We start from the raw sequence: 17474 nt of genomic DNA on the forward strand, positions 1-17474 counted from the left end.
CTGCGACTGTTAATTGAAAATAAATCGACTAATCCATGTGTGATCTTTAAGTATATACTGGATGAAAAGGAGCTTCTTGTACCTCTTCAGGAGGTGTCTGTTTGCAGAGGTCCTAATTTTACATGCTTGCTGTGGAAGCATTTTTATCTCAGCACATCGCCGTGCTTTGCTTCTGGGCTGTGTTGGGTTGTTATTGCAAATCTGGCATCTTATATACCGACATATTGATTTTAGAAGAGAGGTGTGATCAGCACATTAAAGGGATTCTGCAGGTTGTTTTTTTTATCTGCTGCATTCATCTGCAATGTATGTGCAATTACCCTGGACAATAATTTAAACATACTGAGAAACGCAATCAATGGCTGCTTATGTGAATGATTTGCCTCAAAGTCAGTTCCATTTTGTTGGTGTACAGTCACATGTTTAACAGTACTCAGTGTTGAAGAGATTTCTGTAGATTTCTCTTTAGTATGTCAGAAAGCCAGAGGTGACAATGTGTCACAACCGGGATGGAAGGAGACAGACCCGTACGCAGGATAGCTTCAAATGAAGGGGGTTTAATAAATAAAGAAGACATAGACAAAAATGACGATAAATGAAACAATACAACTGACGACATTTAACAGAGACTAGACATGACGGGGTACACGCAACTAATGATCCGCACTGCATTCAGCAACGCGGCTAACTTAAATACAATTAAGACAATGACAACATTAGGAACAGGTGAAGAAACAGGGAGGAGCAGACGAAGGCGGGGCAGACACGTGACAACAACAACAGCACATGGCCAAAAGTCCGGGCTGAATCATCACACAATGGCAAGTAAAAACGTAGAGGAACTCAGCTGAGACTCTATCTTCTTTTTGATAGTGAGATTTTACAGCAAATCATTACTAAATAGTAATATATATATATATATATATATATATATATATATATATATATATATATATATATATATTTATATTATATTATATATATAAAGTAAAAAGAAATACAGCATATTCAGGATAAATATCAGTGTTTATGATTACAGTAGCAGAAGTAGCTCTATAGTGACCAAGTGAGACTATCTATCTATCTATCTATCTATCTATCTATCTATCTATCTATCTATCTATCTATCTATCTATCTACCTGTAATTAATTGAATTCTTTATCTTGTAATTACAATGTGAATTCTCATTTAACGATTATCACTTTATCATTGGTTCCTGGGCAGACTGAGTATGTTGAGGGTGGATTAGCTAGGTTTTGTGAGTGGATTATCTGGATGGATGGATGGATGGATGAATGATGAAGGGATTGATGGATTGACTGACTTTATGGATTGCCAAGGTTGGGGGTTGGTGGGTTTGAGGTTGGACAGGGGATTTTTGTGGTGTTAAAGGTGTTACTTATATGTTTTCGTTTGAATTTCTTGTGGTTTGCCATTTTCTCTTTTCTGTTTTTTTTTCTATTTTTTATTTGTATCTTTGGAGATTAATAAAAAAAAATGTATTTTAATAAAGTTGTACATGAAAAACATAAACCAAAAGAATAGGAAAAAGAAGCAAACATTTCTAGCAATATCATAAAAAACTACAGCTATTTTATATTTTGTATTTTAAAAACAATATTAATTAATTAATATAGAATATAATTATTAATTATACAATATTAATTAATTAATATAGAACATTTATGCCAGTATGACACATAAAAACATCATTATTTAAATTAAATTGATTAAATTAAATGAAACTTTACTTAATTTGCTGGATTCATTTATTGTTTTCATTTAATTTAATTTATTGAAACTTAATTTAAGTAAAACAACGCCATTTCAAACCAGCAGCTCCAAGACAGTCATTATAAAATGATTATATTGATATTAAATCATCACATCTTGCAGCACTAAGTCTCCCAAACCTTATGCATTTGTTTTCAGTGATTTTTCGAGTAGACAGGGTTTCCGTTTGTTTTCTCAGTTCCGTGAAACACACAGAAATTCTTCACCACGATAATCACATACTCTACAGACACATTAGATATTAATTATGTTAAAAGATGCCGTCCTTTGAATAGGTGGTTATATATTATTATTACCCTGGCAACGGTGCCATACAGAAGACTCGTGCCGCCATGACTACAGGAAAACACGCAGAACGGTTTGTTAGGTCTGGCTCCCCGACTCTGCTCATCATTATGCTCCATGATGAAGTGATGCATCATGCTCAAGGGCAGATAATGACCTTAATGACAAAGACTGAGCAGAAGGAGAGAGAGAGCGAGAGAAGGCACAAGGATGGTATTTGTCTCTATTTGGAATCCTAACATAGCCGTAATTAAAATGTACATTGTGTTTAACAAGGCTATATCTCTTCCGTTGCAAATGAGAAATACGCTGAGCGAACACGTGCCGGTGTTGTATGAGGTATGAAGGAAAAGTGAAGCATAACTCATGCTTTATGTGATGTTTTGTGTGTCCAAAACAACATGGCTTTTTTTTTTTTTTCTGTCGAGTGTTTATAATCCCAGAGAAAATGTAACCCACTGCTCATCTCCTGTGTTAAAAAAAGAAATTACATGGATGATATATCTGAATTGGCAAAGGACTGACTGTCATAGGAGGCAATCTGATCTAAATTGAACTACTTTTCATTCCAATTATTCTGGAAGTGTCTCATTTCCCCTCCCACCCCTTTTCTTTTGTGCAGAACAGCTGATGTTCACCCTGCAAGCTGCATGAAAGACATTAATGGTTACTAAGTCCTATGGCTCCTGCACAAAACGCAGAGCTTTCCACAGGGACGACTTTCTGTAGATACGTCACATCTGTTTCATTGTTTCCCTGAATTTCTAGACTGAGAATGCTTTAGACAACCAGTGCAAAAAAAAAAAAAATGTGGTTTTCAACAGCGTTTATCGGAAAGTTATCCCCCAAGGAGAAGACACCACAGTCGACAGACAGAAAGCTGCTTTTATCACTTTCGAGGTCTTTAAGGAAGTATTGTGCACGATTGCACTAATTAATTTTCCAGCAAATGAGAAATAAGACTCCCAATTAGTTTGATGGAGTTAATTTCTCAGGCTGTGTGAAGCTGAGTTTATTGTACAGGATTTCATTCTTATTGAAGCTGATGAGACCAGAGATGGGTCTGGAGTGCTTCTCACTTTCCGAGGGTCTTTTATACTTTTCAGCCTAAAACAGGATGCCATGATTTGTCCCTGTAAGCAAGCTTCATGTTCATGTTTAAACGACTCAGCATGCAGTAGCTGACGAATATTCTTCAGTAATTTGATGGCATTTTGCAAAACCTATGATCTACACTGTGAACTAAGACTGCATCTGTACCGTATCTTCAGACTGAGTACGAGTAGAATCAGAGACACCAGCTAAGATGTTATTCAGCTCTCTTCATGTTTCTCTGGTTTGCATATTGACTATGAGTTGTGCTCATGTGCTCATGCTCTTAGGTTCGTTCGTTATAACTTAAATAAGTTGATTTTGAACGGTTTGGTTTCCAGTTGAAGCCATAACTTGGCGACGTGTCTGATGTTTTCAGAAGGTTTATGTAATGATGTTGATGAAAATAAATTTAGCAAACCCTGGATGTACGTGTACCTCAGCACCCAGTGCTCGCTAAACCGAACTGCTCTCCTGTATAACAGTTTCTCTGCATGCTAAGTTCACTGCTCATGAGTGAGTAGCTTTTCTTGGCACTCACTTGACATACTTTTTGATACTGATCCGGTAGACACAGTTTAAATGCAATAGGATTCTTTATCAGGATTACTTTTATTCTTAGAAGAGTTTGCTCTAAGCATTGACTTGTTTGCAATAATTAATTGAGATGCATCCAGATTGTCAGTCATTTCATGTGTTTTGTTCATAGATGTGACAGCGTACAGAAGAATGACATCATTATGGGCCCTTTTTACACCTGGTCACTTCATGTGTTGTCTCTGATCCGATAGCTATCTGATTTGTTAAAACTGTTCCATTTACATTAGGCCACATAAACGCGTCTCGGCGAATCAGATATCGATCCGTTCTTTCTACTCCCACCCAAAATGGAAATATATTTTACCTTATTTCTGGGGTAATTGAAATGGAACACACTTTGGTGTATGCGGTTTTCAGAACGCAATCAAAAAGAAGGCGAAAAAACTTGTTACGACGGTTATGCTACAAAAAACAGCATTTACTGTTTGCTGCGTTTTCGCTGGCGGCAGCAGCGCATTTTAAGACCCGACGAGACGCCTGGGTGAAAGATCACCTGCGAGTGACGTACTTCTGTTTGGGAGGAGTATAGCGCTGACGTATGTGGCTTAAACAACCACATTCATTTACACCTGTCCAGTTTCATCTGAAATGCGTCCCAGACCACCTCCTGAAGTGGTTTGAATGATTTATATCCGTCTCGAAAACGTTTCGGAGGGCATTTAGACCTGGTCTTTTTACCACCGGACAGCTATCCGATCACAGAAAACGCATGAAGTGACCAGGTGTAAAAAGCCCCTTAGACTCACCTTGTATCAGATGATGGAATTTTTCTATTAATAAGGGAACATAATATTAAACATTGAATTTTTTTTTACTTCTTCTCTTCTTCTAATAAAAAGATCTAATATTCTAGATTAGAATAGATATTTTGCTGTCCATTTGATCAAACATAGAATATAGCTAATGAAAGGACTCGTGGAAGGAATACAAATGATATTTTTTGATCTATTATTACTTTGCTTTGCTGGTTTTTCTGGTGTTTATCCATAGATACTAATGAGGATTTAACATGTTATTTGCTTGCTTTCTTACAGGCCTGGGCAACAGAGGATTGTGGTAATGGCATCTATCCCTGCTGTGATGTGTCTTTGATCAGTGGAACATTGGCAGACTGTCTTTGGATGGAACAGTAGAAGAGTTAATGAAAGTCATGCGTTCCAAATGCAAACAAACCAACGACGAATGAAACCCAATTCATTGTTCATCTGAATGCGGCTTGTAGCGAACAGAACATGTGGAATCAAGTAATATTTTGAATCAGACTTGGATTTTGGAGGACTTTTCCCTAAATGTATCCTTTCATGGAAATACTGGAAATCAGGATGGAGAATAAAGTCAAACGAAACCGTTAGGTACTAGGGAGTTTTAGAATCCGAGGCCATCTATTTGTACAGTGCTATTTTCGAAAAGGCCAAATACATTAACACACCACACTGGGAATAAATTTCTCCTCTGCTGTGGAGAAACAGAACATTAAAAAAGCAGGATTAGGAGCGTGCGTCAACGATGATGGCAAGGAAGTGGAGGTGTAGTGGGAGGCGACTGCGGATCTTGGTGCTGCTGTTACTGCTGGCGGCTTCATCACTGGCACTGGAGTTTGATGGCCTGCCAGGCCAGTGGGCACGTTATGGGCGTTGGGAAGCTGGCGGTACGGGTGAACTGAGCTTTGCGATGAAGACCAACGTGAGCGAATCCGTCCTACTTTATCTGGATGATGGTGGCAACTGTGACTTCCTGGAGCTGCTGATCAGCGACGGTCGCCTGCTGTTGCGTTTTGCCTTGCACTGTGGTGAGCCTGCTACACTCCACATGGAGACACCTGTCAGCGATCAGCGCTGGCACCGAGTGCAGCTGGTGCGCAACTACCGCCACACCACGCTGACGGTGGACAGCGAGGCCAAGGTTGCTGAGGTAAAATCCAAGCGTAAGGAGATGGTTGTGGCAAGCGACCTTTTTGTGGGTGGAATTCCCCCCGATGTACGCCTTTCTGCGCTTACCTCAAGCACCGTCAAGTACGAGCCTCCATTCCGGGGCCTGATTGCCAACCTAAAGCTAGGAGAATCTGATCCTCTCCTTCTGGACAGCCAGGGTGTGAAGATTGACCTGGAGTACCTTTGCACCAAGCACAACCCCTGTAGCAATGGAGGGCACTGCTCAGTCTACCAGAGTGATGTCCTGTGTGACTGCACCAACACTGGCTACAAGGGAAAGTACTGCACTGAAGGTACGTCTGGCTAGAAATATGCACCCACATGAATATTCATGACATTTGACAAACTCCACGAAGACAGTACATGGTACAATAAAGGTTAACTGTTTGGTCCTGAAGGTACTCTACAGATTTAGAAGTTCCTTATTATTAATCATTTGGGTGAGTGTTTTCTTTATCTTTCTTTTTTTTGCTCAGCTGAAGTTCCAGTATGACTGCTGTGCAGAGACCATGTGGGAGTCCAGGCTTTTTTTGGAATAATGTTGTTAGTGAAGAGCTGCATTCTGCCCATGGCTAGGTTTACAGTTGAAACTTTCAAAAACATCATTATATTGGATTCACGACTTAGATGCATGGCTGAATACGCCATTTTGTATACACCCCTTACAAAGTGTGCTTGCGAGTTGCATATCTACATTCTGATGCTATTTCAGTTTACGAAATAAATGCTGCGTTTGGGATCACACGTCCATTTTAATGGGCGAGGGACAGACCAGGACTTCTAACACATACAAGAGATGCATAGAATTTCTTTCTTTCTTTCTTTTTTTTTTTTTTTTTTTTTTTTTACACACTTTGTTGATACTAATACTGAGCAGCCTATTAAGCATCAAGTGTGTCACAAAACATGCTCTTTAGCTACTTAGCTATGCTTATATTTTTCCCAGTTTAACCTACATGAAAAGTACACACTTGCATGTTCATGCACTTTGGCCAATAGGTTGATCCTTTACAGTATAATGGTGGATAAATGAAGTTCATTAGCTAGCTACGTTAGTTCCCTCAGAACATGTACAGCTGCAATGGAGAAAAGGCGCTCTGGAAAATCACATCAGTACAACTGTAAAATATATATTTACATCATTTAGCAGACGCCCTTATCCAGAGCGACTTACATTTTTATACAACTGAGCAATTGAGGGTAAAGGGCCTTGCTCAGGGGACCAGCAGTGGCAGCTTGGTGGACGTAGGAATCGAACTCACAACCTTCCGATTGGTAGCACAACACATTAACCACTAGGCTACCACATCCCCATGGCAGTGAAGCATGGCAGTGAAAATATGTGTGAAAATATTATTGCGCAAGCAACAATAATATCTATGATTTTCACTCACCTAGCATTTTCTGTAGACATTTATTTTAATCACGGTGTTGCTTGCTTGGTGAACAAAGTGCAGAATTGTCCATGTGTGATTCGTGCTCAGTTCTCGCTGAACTGAAGTGCTCTCACAAGCAACAGAATCTCAGCACACATTCCTTCACGTGGGAGCAATTCACAGCGCTATTTTAAACGACCTCGCTCGCCGACGCCGTTTCGTGCTTTCGGGTTGGCCGCCCCGACACTCTTTATTAAATGTACTGTTCAACTAATTGTACTGTTCACTGAGACGTTTTAGCAGGTTACTTGTGTTGTAGGAAGATGCTGTAGTTCCTTGCAGTTTGCCGATGTCCACAATGTCGCCTGTTCGATTTGTGCCGTCTGTTCGTTAACACTACAGCGTACACTAGGCTAAGATCACATCGTATCATGTGCTAATAGAGAATGTAGAAGTAAAGCATGGCATCGGCCCATTAGCAGTTTCGGAATCAACGTCTACTTAATACAAAGCATCATAAATCTGCAGAACACTGCAGACAGTTTTAAAAGCAGACACTACATTTAGTTTATTTTATGCGTATTATAGAATGTACTGTACGTCGCACATCAGCAGACCGGTTCATGTTAATTTGATGTCGAGTGGTTACCATGCGTCTAGGAAGCATTCAAGGTACCATACCGTGTGGAGGCTAATTATGGTCATTCAGCGGCATGTCAGATCTTTGGAGATGTTACAAAGCACTGTCATTATAAAAGTATGAAACATAACAATAAATCTCCATGGCTCTGTACGGAAATGCATTCAGTCAGTATGTCTTTTTCTAATTGAAGTATGGATGGTGGCAGTGACTCATGCTTGGCTTTTTGCTCGAATCAGCCTCAGAATACCAATTTGGAAGCTGTGTGTGTGTGTGTGTGTGTGTGTGTGTGTGTGTGTGTGTGTGTGTGTGAAGTGTTTATCTCCTCTCCAGTGAGGTGATGGCAGTGTCAAGAAAAGCAGAAATTTAGCATGTATACTTTGAATTATGCCCAAATATTTACTCAGAGAAACAGAGATATGCAGAATCTGACACCAGGAGTTCAGTAAAAAAAAAAGCTTTTTCCACCCAAAGTTTTAAGAGCAAATTGTATTAGGCTGTTAAAATACAGTGTCGAGGGGAACAATTGATTCTCTCTTGCCGTAAGTCCCTTTTACTTTTAGGGATTATTCCCTCATAAGAGTTACACACAGACCAAACAGAGAATTATTCTTAGAGTCAAGCCGTATTTCCTTTCTCCCTCTACTGATTCAACAAATCCTTGATGGAATTGTTTGAGCTCATCAAACAGAAGCAGCTAATTACGTGGACATCCACAGAAGATTTGTCACCGTATCAGAACGTGTGACGAGCTGGAATTAATTCACTCAACGCCTTTCTGGCATTTAGCAAGCCCATACAGTAGCTAGCTTTCTTTGTGAAATTGTTGATACCGATGGTTTGATTCACTCTCAAACTGTAGCGCTCCTCATGAAACCGTAGGCCTTCCCTACCAGAATGGGAAAGTAGGCCAATGGGATGAATTACACATTGTCCTCTAGCATGTAAATCATCTCTCATAATAATGCTAATGAATCACAGCCATGCTTATTAAGTCTCCAAAAAAATTGCATAAAACGTACAACGCTGTTTAAACCATTGGTCCTATAGGGAGCTCCTTTAAATCAGCGATGTAACTTTCATAAAAGCCCCAAAGAATACGAGTTTAACCTACTGTATAACTAAAACCTTATATAAAACATTAAACCCATCAGCGAATAAACCACAAAACAAAAACTGTCCTATAAAGTGTTTAGAGATGTTCTGCTCTTTGTTAGCAGCTCAGTGCTGCTTTTAGAGTTACTCACTTTATCCTTGAATCATTGCATTGTTTCCACAAGCTTGGCCTTGATGATATCTGATGTCTGAAAGATAAGATTAGTTTCCCTTTTTCTGTGCTCATTTTCTGTGGTGTACCTCAAGGCTCAGATTTAGGTTGTTTTTTTTCTTTTTATATACACTCATAACAATTTGTAACCATTACTAAGATGTTTTCTGCTCACGGCCAATCGTTAAAGCCCCTTTTATAGATGTTCCGTAAAGTAAAGCGTGGTTATATGCAGCACACAAGAGACAGTGATCTGTTAGGGTGACTCCAGCAATCAGCATCAAAACTACAAACCAAACCAAACCAAATCGCATGAGCTGAACTTAAAGCAAACAATATGTTCAGTGAAAGAGGGAATTTGAGGGAATTTCTAATCACAACCAAGACATGCTAAGTTAGGCTTCCTGTCTTCAGGACACATTATGCGATTATACAGATGTTGTGGATTCAGTCTCAAAATTTGACCAAGTTTTCTTTCTACACTTATTGATTTTTTTGTTGAAAGAAATGTTGAATTTCTATCTGTTATCTGTATCTGTATATGTGTGTTGGTATCAGAATTAAAGAGTCTGATGGCTCGGGGGAAGAATCTGTTCTACAGTCTGGTTTTGAGGGCCCGAATGCTTCGGTGCCTTTTTTCCAGACGGCAGATCTGCAGCTGCTCAGTATGCCCTCGATAGTAAAATATGGTTTTGCAGAACAAAAAGACGCTGCTGGGCATTTTCGAAGTTCTCCGCCAGGTGAACGTCAAGTAATCGATGGAGGATCCATCGATTGATGTAGAATCTGTCAATGTTCAGAGGAGAACGAGCGCTCTGTGCTCACCTAAAGTCAACAACTATCTTTTGTTTTGTCTACATTCAGAGACTGGTTGTTGGCTCTACACCAGGCTGTTCTCTGTTTCACCTCCTGTCTGTATGCTGACTCATAGCGCTTGCTGGTGAGACCCACAACAGCCACGTTGTCAGCGAACTTGTTGATGTGGTTCGAGCTGTACATTGTACAGTAGGAAAGGGTTGCTCAGTGGTTAAGTTGTTGGACTACTGCTCAGGTTGGTAGCTCAAATCCCACAACCACCATTTACATTTACAGCATTTGGCAGACGCCCTTATCCAGAGCGACTTACATTTTTAGCTCATTTTACACAAATGAGCAATTGAGGGTTAAGGGCCTTGCTCAGGGGCACAGAGGTGGACTTGGATTTGAATTCTCAACCTTCCGATCTGTAATCCATCAACTTAGCCACTAGGCTACCACACCCCAGGCTGCCATCGCTGTCCCATTGCTCAGTTGTATAAATGAGATTAATGTAAGTCGCTCTGGATAAGGCTGTAAATGTACAGTGAGATTAGCAACAATATCAGCAGACTTGGCAAACAATACTTTTCAGGAATATCACTTTTGACTTAAAGCTAGTCAGATGAAGATGAAACAGAAGAAGGGATGGTATCTAACCCACATGCCGTATCTGTTTCCACCAGCGGAGCAAAAACAAACAGAATGTTTGGACATACTGCGTCCAAACTGTCACTTAGTAGATATTAATTAAAATGATTAATATGTGTACATTTGGCTGGCAGGCTGTACGAATATAAATTCATTTACTCTCGCTCGTGTGATATTGTTTAAATGAGCAAAGCTCTTGGTATAAATTCTGTTGTTTTTTTTTTTCTTCATTCCCACCACCAGCATTTATAGACCAGATTCATCATACAGTGAAATGTTCAGCCATAACACCCCTACAGCACAATTTCCTGTAATTGTTGCTCTCTGTCAGTCACTGCTGTCTAACCTGCTGTTAGTATCAAATGCAGCTGTTAAGACTTCTAGCATTAGAAGAACAGGAGATGATATCTTTCCTACAGTGCCATTTTGCCTGCCTTTACTGGCGTCGCTGTTAAATACAGAATTGATCTGAGGGGTTATTATTAGTTTGTAAAGCACTCCATAGACTGTCACCATTTTATATTTATGACCTGCTCTCTCTCTCTCTCTCTCTCTCTCTCTCTCTCTCTCTGTTTCACTTCATGGCATCTTCAGACCCGTTCTTTTCTCTTTTACATTTATTAGTCATGCTTTGTCTTTTACCTCAATTTTTAGATGCATTTCTTTATTTTTCTTGCTAAATGCTTTTACATTATTTTTTCAGAGTCCAGTTTATGATTAGATTACAGAAGGCTAGAACTTGAGAAAAAGTCGATTATCTCAGTATTTGTGCATTAAGGAAACATCCCATTATTTTTATCTTACTATTTTTACCTCATTCACTCACTCATTTTCTACCGCTTTTCCAAACTACCTCGGGTCACGGGGAGCCTGTGCCTATCTCAGGCGTCATCGGGCATCAAGGCAGGATACACCCTGGACGGAGTGCCAACCCATCGCAGGGCACACACACACACTCTCATTCACTCACACACTCACACACTATGGACAATTTTCCAGAGATGCCAATCAACCTACCATGCATGTCTTTGGACCGGGGGAGGAAACCGGAGTACCCGGAGGAAACCCCCGAGGCACGGGGAGAACATGCAAACCCCACACACACAAGGCGGAGGCGGGAATCGAACCCCCAACCCTGGAGGTGTGAGGCGAACGTGCTAACCACTAAGCCACCGTTTTTATTTTATTATTTAACATGGTGCTAATTCAAGTTATTACATCTAGCGATGGGCGATACGACAAAAATATCAAATCAGCATAGTGTTTTCATGATATACACTCAGTTATTCAGTCATGAGGCAGCAGCTCAGTGTGTAAGCTCGTGCTCAGACATCAGAATGGGAAGAAAGTGTGAATCTTGTGACTTTAACCATGGCTAAAACCTGTTACAGAGGACTTAGCACAATGGCTTAGTGCAGCAACAAAATAGTACCGTACGATTTTTGCATTTTACTGCTTATATCAGTGCTTGGTGAAGATTTGTAGGCAGGCAGGCAGTGACTCAGCTGTTTGGGCAGACAGGGTAAGTTTATTCTACCCAGATCTGCATTTGATAAAGGCAAATAGGTTTTAATAAAAGTTCGATTCCTTTTTACCGATCTATTCTTTTGTTTCTGGTTCTACATTTACCTTAATATCGATAACATCTGACATGAACCTGACACGACTAATCACTAGACGTGATTCTCATATGACACCCTGAACCTGGTTTTGAGGGTGTAAATATGAGTTTACTGGATATCAGAAAAAGAAAAAAAAAATGAACTGATCCTGTAGCAAATGGAAAAGACTGGAATTGGATTCCGAATGCCTTCATCGCCCATCAGGTCAGTTCAGGTTGTCCGTCCATCCATCTGCCTGAGATACTTATCAGTGTGATATCTTCATTAGGGCAGTGTTTTTATAGTTGTAGGGTTTCTATCAATCCTACAGTATTAGCACTGAAAAAACAAGGTCCGAGGAATTCCAAATGTTTTTCAGCAGCTTCTTTTCTGTATGAAGTGTATATTTAAAGAGAATTCTAGTACATGAATTAGTAAGATGAAAGACTAGACTCGTTGGTGGTGAAGGCAAGTTTTATTGTTTAATCATTCATTTAACTTAAGTGCTTTATAATGATCAGAGTTGCAGTAAAACCCTGGAGCTTGTCCCTGCTACACCCGGAGCACTTCCAGTCTGTCTACCTTCAGGTTTTCAGACAGTTGGAGAAACCAGAGAACCCAGAGGAGACCCTTGTGAGAGCATGCAAAAGATAGTATCAGACAGACAGTAACACGAGCGCAGGATCAAAAGCGGCGATGCTGGAGCTGTGAAGCAGTGATGATACTCATGCCACCCACTGCTTTATTACGTAACCAGAAATGTCTTTTGAAAGCCAAAAAAAGGAAGATTTAATCAGCATTTAATAGATCTGTTTTGAATCGTGCGCACGTCCAGTGTGTTAACTTAGTCACAGGCCTGCCATTCAGCCTGGCTTTAGGGAAGTTGAGGTAGCTGAGAACACAGCCATCTTTTCCTAAGGAGTAAATAATGCAGGATTAGAGTCTGTCTCTTTTATCAACACAAATTAGTCTGGGTTTACACTCCAAGCTGAGAAGCTTGCCAAGAACGAGTTTGTGTGTGTGTGAAGGAGAGAGAGAGAGAAAGAGAATGAAAGTGAGTAAAGGACTGTTTTTACTCCTTTTTAGTCTAGTGACTAGCACCATTGTGCCTATGTGTTCCTCTAGGCCAGGGGTCGGCAACCTTAAACACTCAAAGAGCCATTTGGACCCGTTTCCCACAGAAAAAAAAAACCACAGGGAGCCACAAAACCCTTTTGACATCTTTAATAAAGATAACACTGCATATATCGTTTTTTACCTTTATGGAAAGTATAGAAAAAACTGTAGTGTGTTGCATTTATGAAATCAATGAACTGCTACCGAGTAAACGAAATTTTATTTCTGCGGGTAAACAAAAATATTTTGAACAGTTTGAACTAACCTTAACAAAAAAAGACGCTGGGTTCAAGGTTACTTTCAAATAAAATGTTCAATGTCTAATTGAGTCCTCTTCATATTCATGACATCAACATTTTAACTTGCCGACTGCAGCAAACCAAAACTGCGTCTGCTTCTGTGTGTCGGATTTCGCAAGTCGGCAGTTATGGCGCATATTTTGAGCGACAAACAAATTAAACACGGTTTATTTTAATGTTACAAGAGCATCATAATCTTAGAATTTAGAATTACATTTAAAAAAAAAAACTAACTAACTAAAAAATAAAATAAAGTTAAATTAAATATTTATTTTCCAAATCTACAGGGAGCCGCAGCAGAGGGTTGAAAGAGCCACTTGCGGCTCCGGAGCCGCGGGTCGCCGACCCCTGCTCTAGGCCATAACACCGGCCTGCGAGGTTAGGTACCTTTCTTTGGTCTCCGGACTCGCGTGAGACAAACCGGTGGTGATTAGACATTTACTGCACCAGCAATACTGGTAATGTTCTTGGCACAGAATGAAGGACTCCAAATAATAGATTACACAAGAAGACAACTATTCAGCAAATAATTAGAAGTGTTGCAAATGTAATTTGTTGTTGTCTTTCTGCCCTCACTAAACACATTTTATCTCAGTGACAAATCTATTTTCTGAAAAACAAATGTTAGTCCCACTAAATTTGTCATTAAAAAGAAATTTCAAACAGATGGTTTAATTTTTTTCCTTCCATCGCCGTATCGTTGAATTGGCTTCTGGCTGGTCAGGAGGTGTTGATTACTTTTTTATAAGAGCAGCTCTGACAGGAATGCCAGCTGTAAATGAAATCCGCTTGAAAGCGCCGGTTGTAATCCGTTAGCAATTTCTATAGTAACAGCTCGTACCCAAAGCAGACGTTCTACGAGAATTTAAGGCTAATTATGCACAGAAGATATACAAAATACATTATTAATCATTAGTGTGGTGAAGCTTTCTGTAAGATGTTTATTAGAGAGACTCAATATTGAAAAAAACATTCAGCGCATCTCAGTTACGAATTTAAAGAGCAGCCGCGGTTACATTGGGGTCAGCGGCGATGGACGTCGCAGGTTACTGTCGCTCAGACTAAGTTTTTTTTTTTTTTAATCGGCTCAAGCTTTTGTGTCCCTGTGCAGCACAGACTGTGAAGAAACTTCAGGATGGGATATTACACCACAGCTCCGAGGTGTAAAGGAAAAGATGAAAGCTTTGGTCTTATTCAACCGAGAAAAGGTGTACAGTAACTCCTTAGCAATAAAAGAGTTCTCTGGTTTCTTATCGTTATGTTACCAAAGTATTCCAAAGTAAACCAAAATATATATAAAGCATATAAAAATAATTCCGAAGAATTCCAAAGCAAACCAAAATTCGAAAGTTTACAAGAAAATTCCAAAGAATTCCAAAGTAAACCAAAATTCGAAAGTTTACAAGAAAATTCCAAAGAATTCCAAAGTAAAACAAAATATTCCAAAGCTTATGATCACCCAAAAAATGATAAAGTGCACCAAAGTATTCCAATGTATGCTAAAGTATTTCAAAGTATATCAAATAATTCCAGAGTACTCTAAAATAAACCAAAATATACCGAGGTATACTCACGAATTCCAAAGTATACCAAAGAATTCAAAAGTTTCCGCATGCAGCGTCACAGGGAGGAGTATCATAACTCACTCATTCTTTCACATGCATGAGCTCACAGACACGAATGGCTAGTGTCACTGTCAATCCCGAGGGAGAGAGAGAACAAAAGTCCCTCTCGCTCAGTCAACACAGACACAATTCTGTTCCCTTAAGGATGTTTTCACACTGCAGTTTCATCATGAGGTTTTTGTGACAAATTAGAAAGCTGTCATGTGGACAGGGAAGCACAGCATGGCACAGAACCTAAGACTACCTGTAGGAGGCGGTTTGAGCTCGGTCGCACCGAACCAGTGCCGTGATTCCTGTAAAGTTTCCCGAAGAGGAAAGGAGCCTTACTGCGAATAGTAGCACCAAAATAAAAAATATAAAAAAAATACGGTGGTGTTTTTCATGCACGTTTGTGTTGACAACAGAATCAAGTGAGTCTGAAACCAGATTAACGTTGCAGAGGTGCCAAGAACGATCAGAATACAGTGATACCTCGAGATACGAGTGCTTTGACATACGAAGCTGTGATTCGACCAAATTTTTGCCTTGATATACGAGCAAATTTTTGAGATACGAGCATCCGAGCCGCCGCCGCCGCCGCCGAAACAAAGATCCACAACAACCGCGTGTGCTCTGTTTCCCCGCCTCAGCTTCCCGCGTATCACTCGGTTAAAGCCGCCTTCACACTGCACACGACAAACGACGGCCGATAAACAGGAAGTCATTCATTTCCTATGGAGAGTCGCAAAGGCGCTGCATGAGGTGACAACCATCTGCGGATCCGTGATTTTCGGATCCGTTTTGAGTGTTGGATCCGTTAAAAAATGTGAACTTGTGCGACTACACCGCATCTGATATGCCGACCGGACAGGTTTTTATTAAAACGACCGGCAGATGTTAGTGAGGAAAGAGTGACAAAAAAGGCAAAAAACAAGTGAAGAGAAAAGAGATGAAGAAAATTAAACAAAATTAATGTAAAGAAAACAGTAATTGTAGCAGTTAAGTTCAGTTAAGAGAATTTTAGTTAAATTTGTTAATTTTAGTGAAGTTTAGTTAAGTTCCATTTAAGTGTACAGTAGCATTAAGAGTGTACAGTAGCGAGTAAGTGAACGAAAGTGAAAGTGTAATTCCTCCTAACTCCTCCACCTGTTTAATCCTCCCTCAACCTCCGTGCGCATCTTCCGTAAAATAAAACCAGTTTATTTTTTTTAACATTCTCTTTTATTACTGTATGTTTTAATACAATATTTGTCATTTATAAATACAGGTACTGTACATTTTTCATAATCAAAACACATAAACAAAACAACTGGAGTGGAATTTTGCGAGCTGGAACGGATTAATGGGATTTCAATAAATTTAAATGAGGAAAATTGCTTTGAGATACGAGCAATTTGAGATACGAGCAAAGTCACGGAACGAATTAAACTCGTATCTCGAGGTATCACTGTACAGTGTGAAAATCACCTCAGACTGTCATCATGACAACTCATGCTTACTTTTTCACTAATGCTGCTATTCTGTTCCACGAGCAGAATGGAAACCAACTATCCAGACATTTTCCATTTTCCAAACATATGAATTATTTTATCTCTGTAAGTCTGCTATAAATTGAGTCAGGACTTTCAGTGCGAGACATGTTTTTCCCTCTATTGGGACAACCTTACACAGATTTTAGTGGTTGAAGATAAACGTCTCCAAATTTTAGATGTTTATGAACAAGCGCTTGGGGCTTTGATATCATTATTTAAATGGATTTGCTTGAAACTTTTTTCTTGGCTCCTAGTAGGTTAAAGAAAAACAGAATTACTTATAAAAAAAAAAACGAAACACTACAAATCCTTAAAGCCCTGAGAATCTGAAGTCAAGAAGCTTTTATTGTCATTTCGACTATATATAGCTGACGCAGTACATAGTGAAGTGAAACAGCGTTTCTCCAGGACCTGCTACATGGTGCTATATAAAATAAGACAGAGCTGAGGACTTAAAGTAAGTTGTCTTAGCCACATAAAGTGCATCCTACAAAACACTTCTTCTTTTTCTTCGTCTACTTTTGGTTTTTGCCTTTAGCGCTAGCAACAGCAAATCATCCGATTCCACCTGACTCTATCCTCAGCATCCTCTACTCTCGCACCAATTAACTTGCCTCACTTCCTCACATCCTCACTAACACATCCTCTTTTAACACATCCATATTGTATATCTCCTCTTTGGCCTTCCTAATGACCCCTTACCTGGTAGCTCCATCTCCAACATTCTTCTACCAGTATAACCGTCTCCCTCCTCTGTACAGTACATGTCCAAACCATCTCAATCTAGCCTCTCTGACCTTGTCCCCAAAACAGCCAATCCTGTCCACCCTCGTCACTCCTAAAGAGAACATCCTCATCTCTGCTAAATGTATATTATACAGTATATTGTG

At 39.7% G+C, this 17474-nt stretch overlaps 1 protein-coding gene across 2 annotated transcripts in view; it reads left to right on the forward strand.

The window, feature by feature from the left end:
* nrxn2a (neurexin 2a) overlaps positions 1-17474 on the forward strand; it is a 364908-nt gene that overhangs the window by 63016 nt on the left and 284418 nt on the right. For both annotated transcript variants that reach the window (XM_060890359.1, XM_060890360.1), the window contains exon 2: positions 4807-5996. In XM_060890359.1, the coding sequence (XP_060746342.1) occupies positions 5279-5996 (718 nt within the window). In that variant the 5' untranslated portion in view covers positions 4807-5278. The remainder of the gene's footprint in view (positions 1-4806; positions 5997-17474) is intronic.

This window comes from Tachysurus vachellii, chromosome 17 (genome assembly GCF_030014155.1).
Source record: "Tachysurus vachellii isolate PV-2020 chromosome 17, HZAU_Pvac_v1, whole genome shotgun sequence".
Taxonomy (NCBI): domain Eukaryota; kingdom Metazoa; phylum Chordata; class Actinopteri; order Siluriformes; family Bagridae; genus Tachysurus; species Tachysurus vachellii.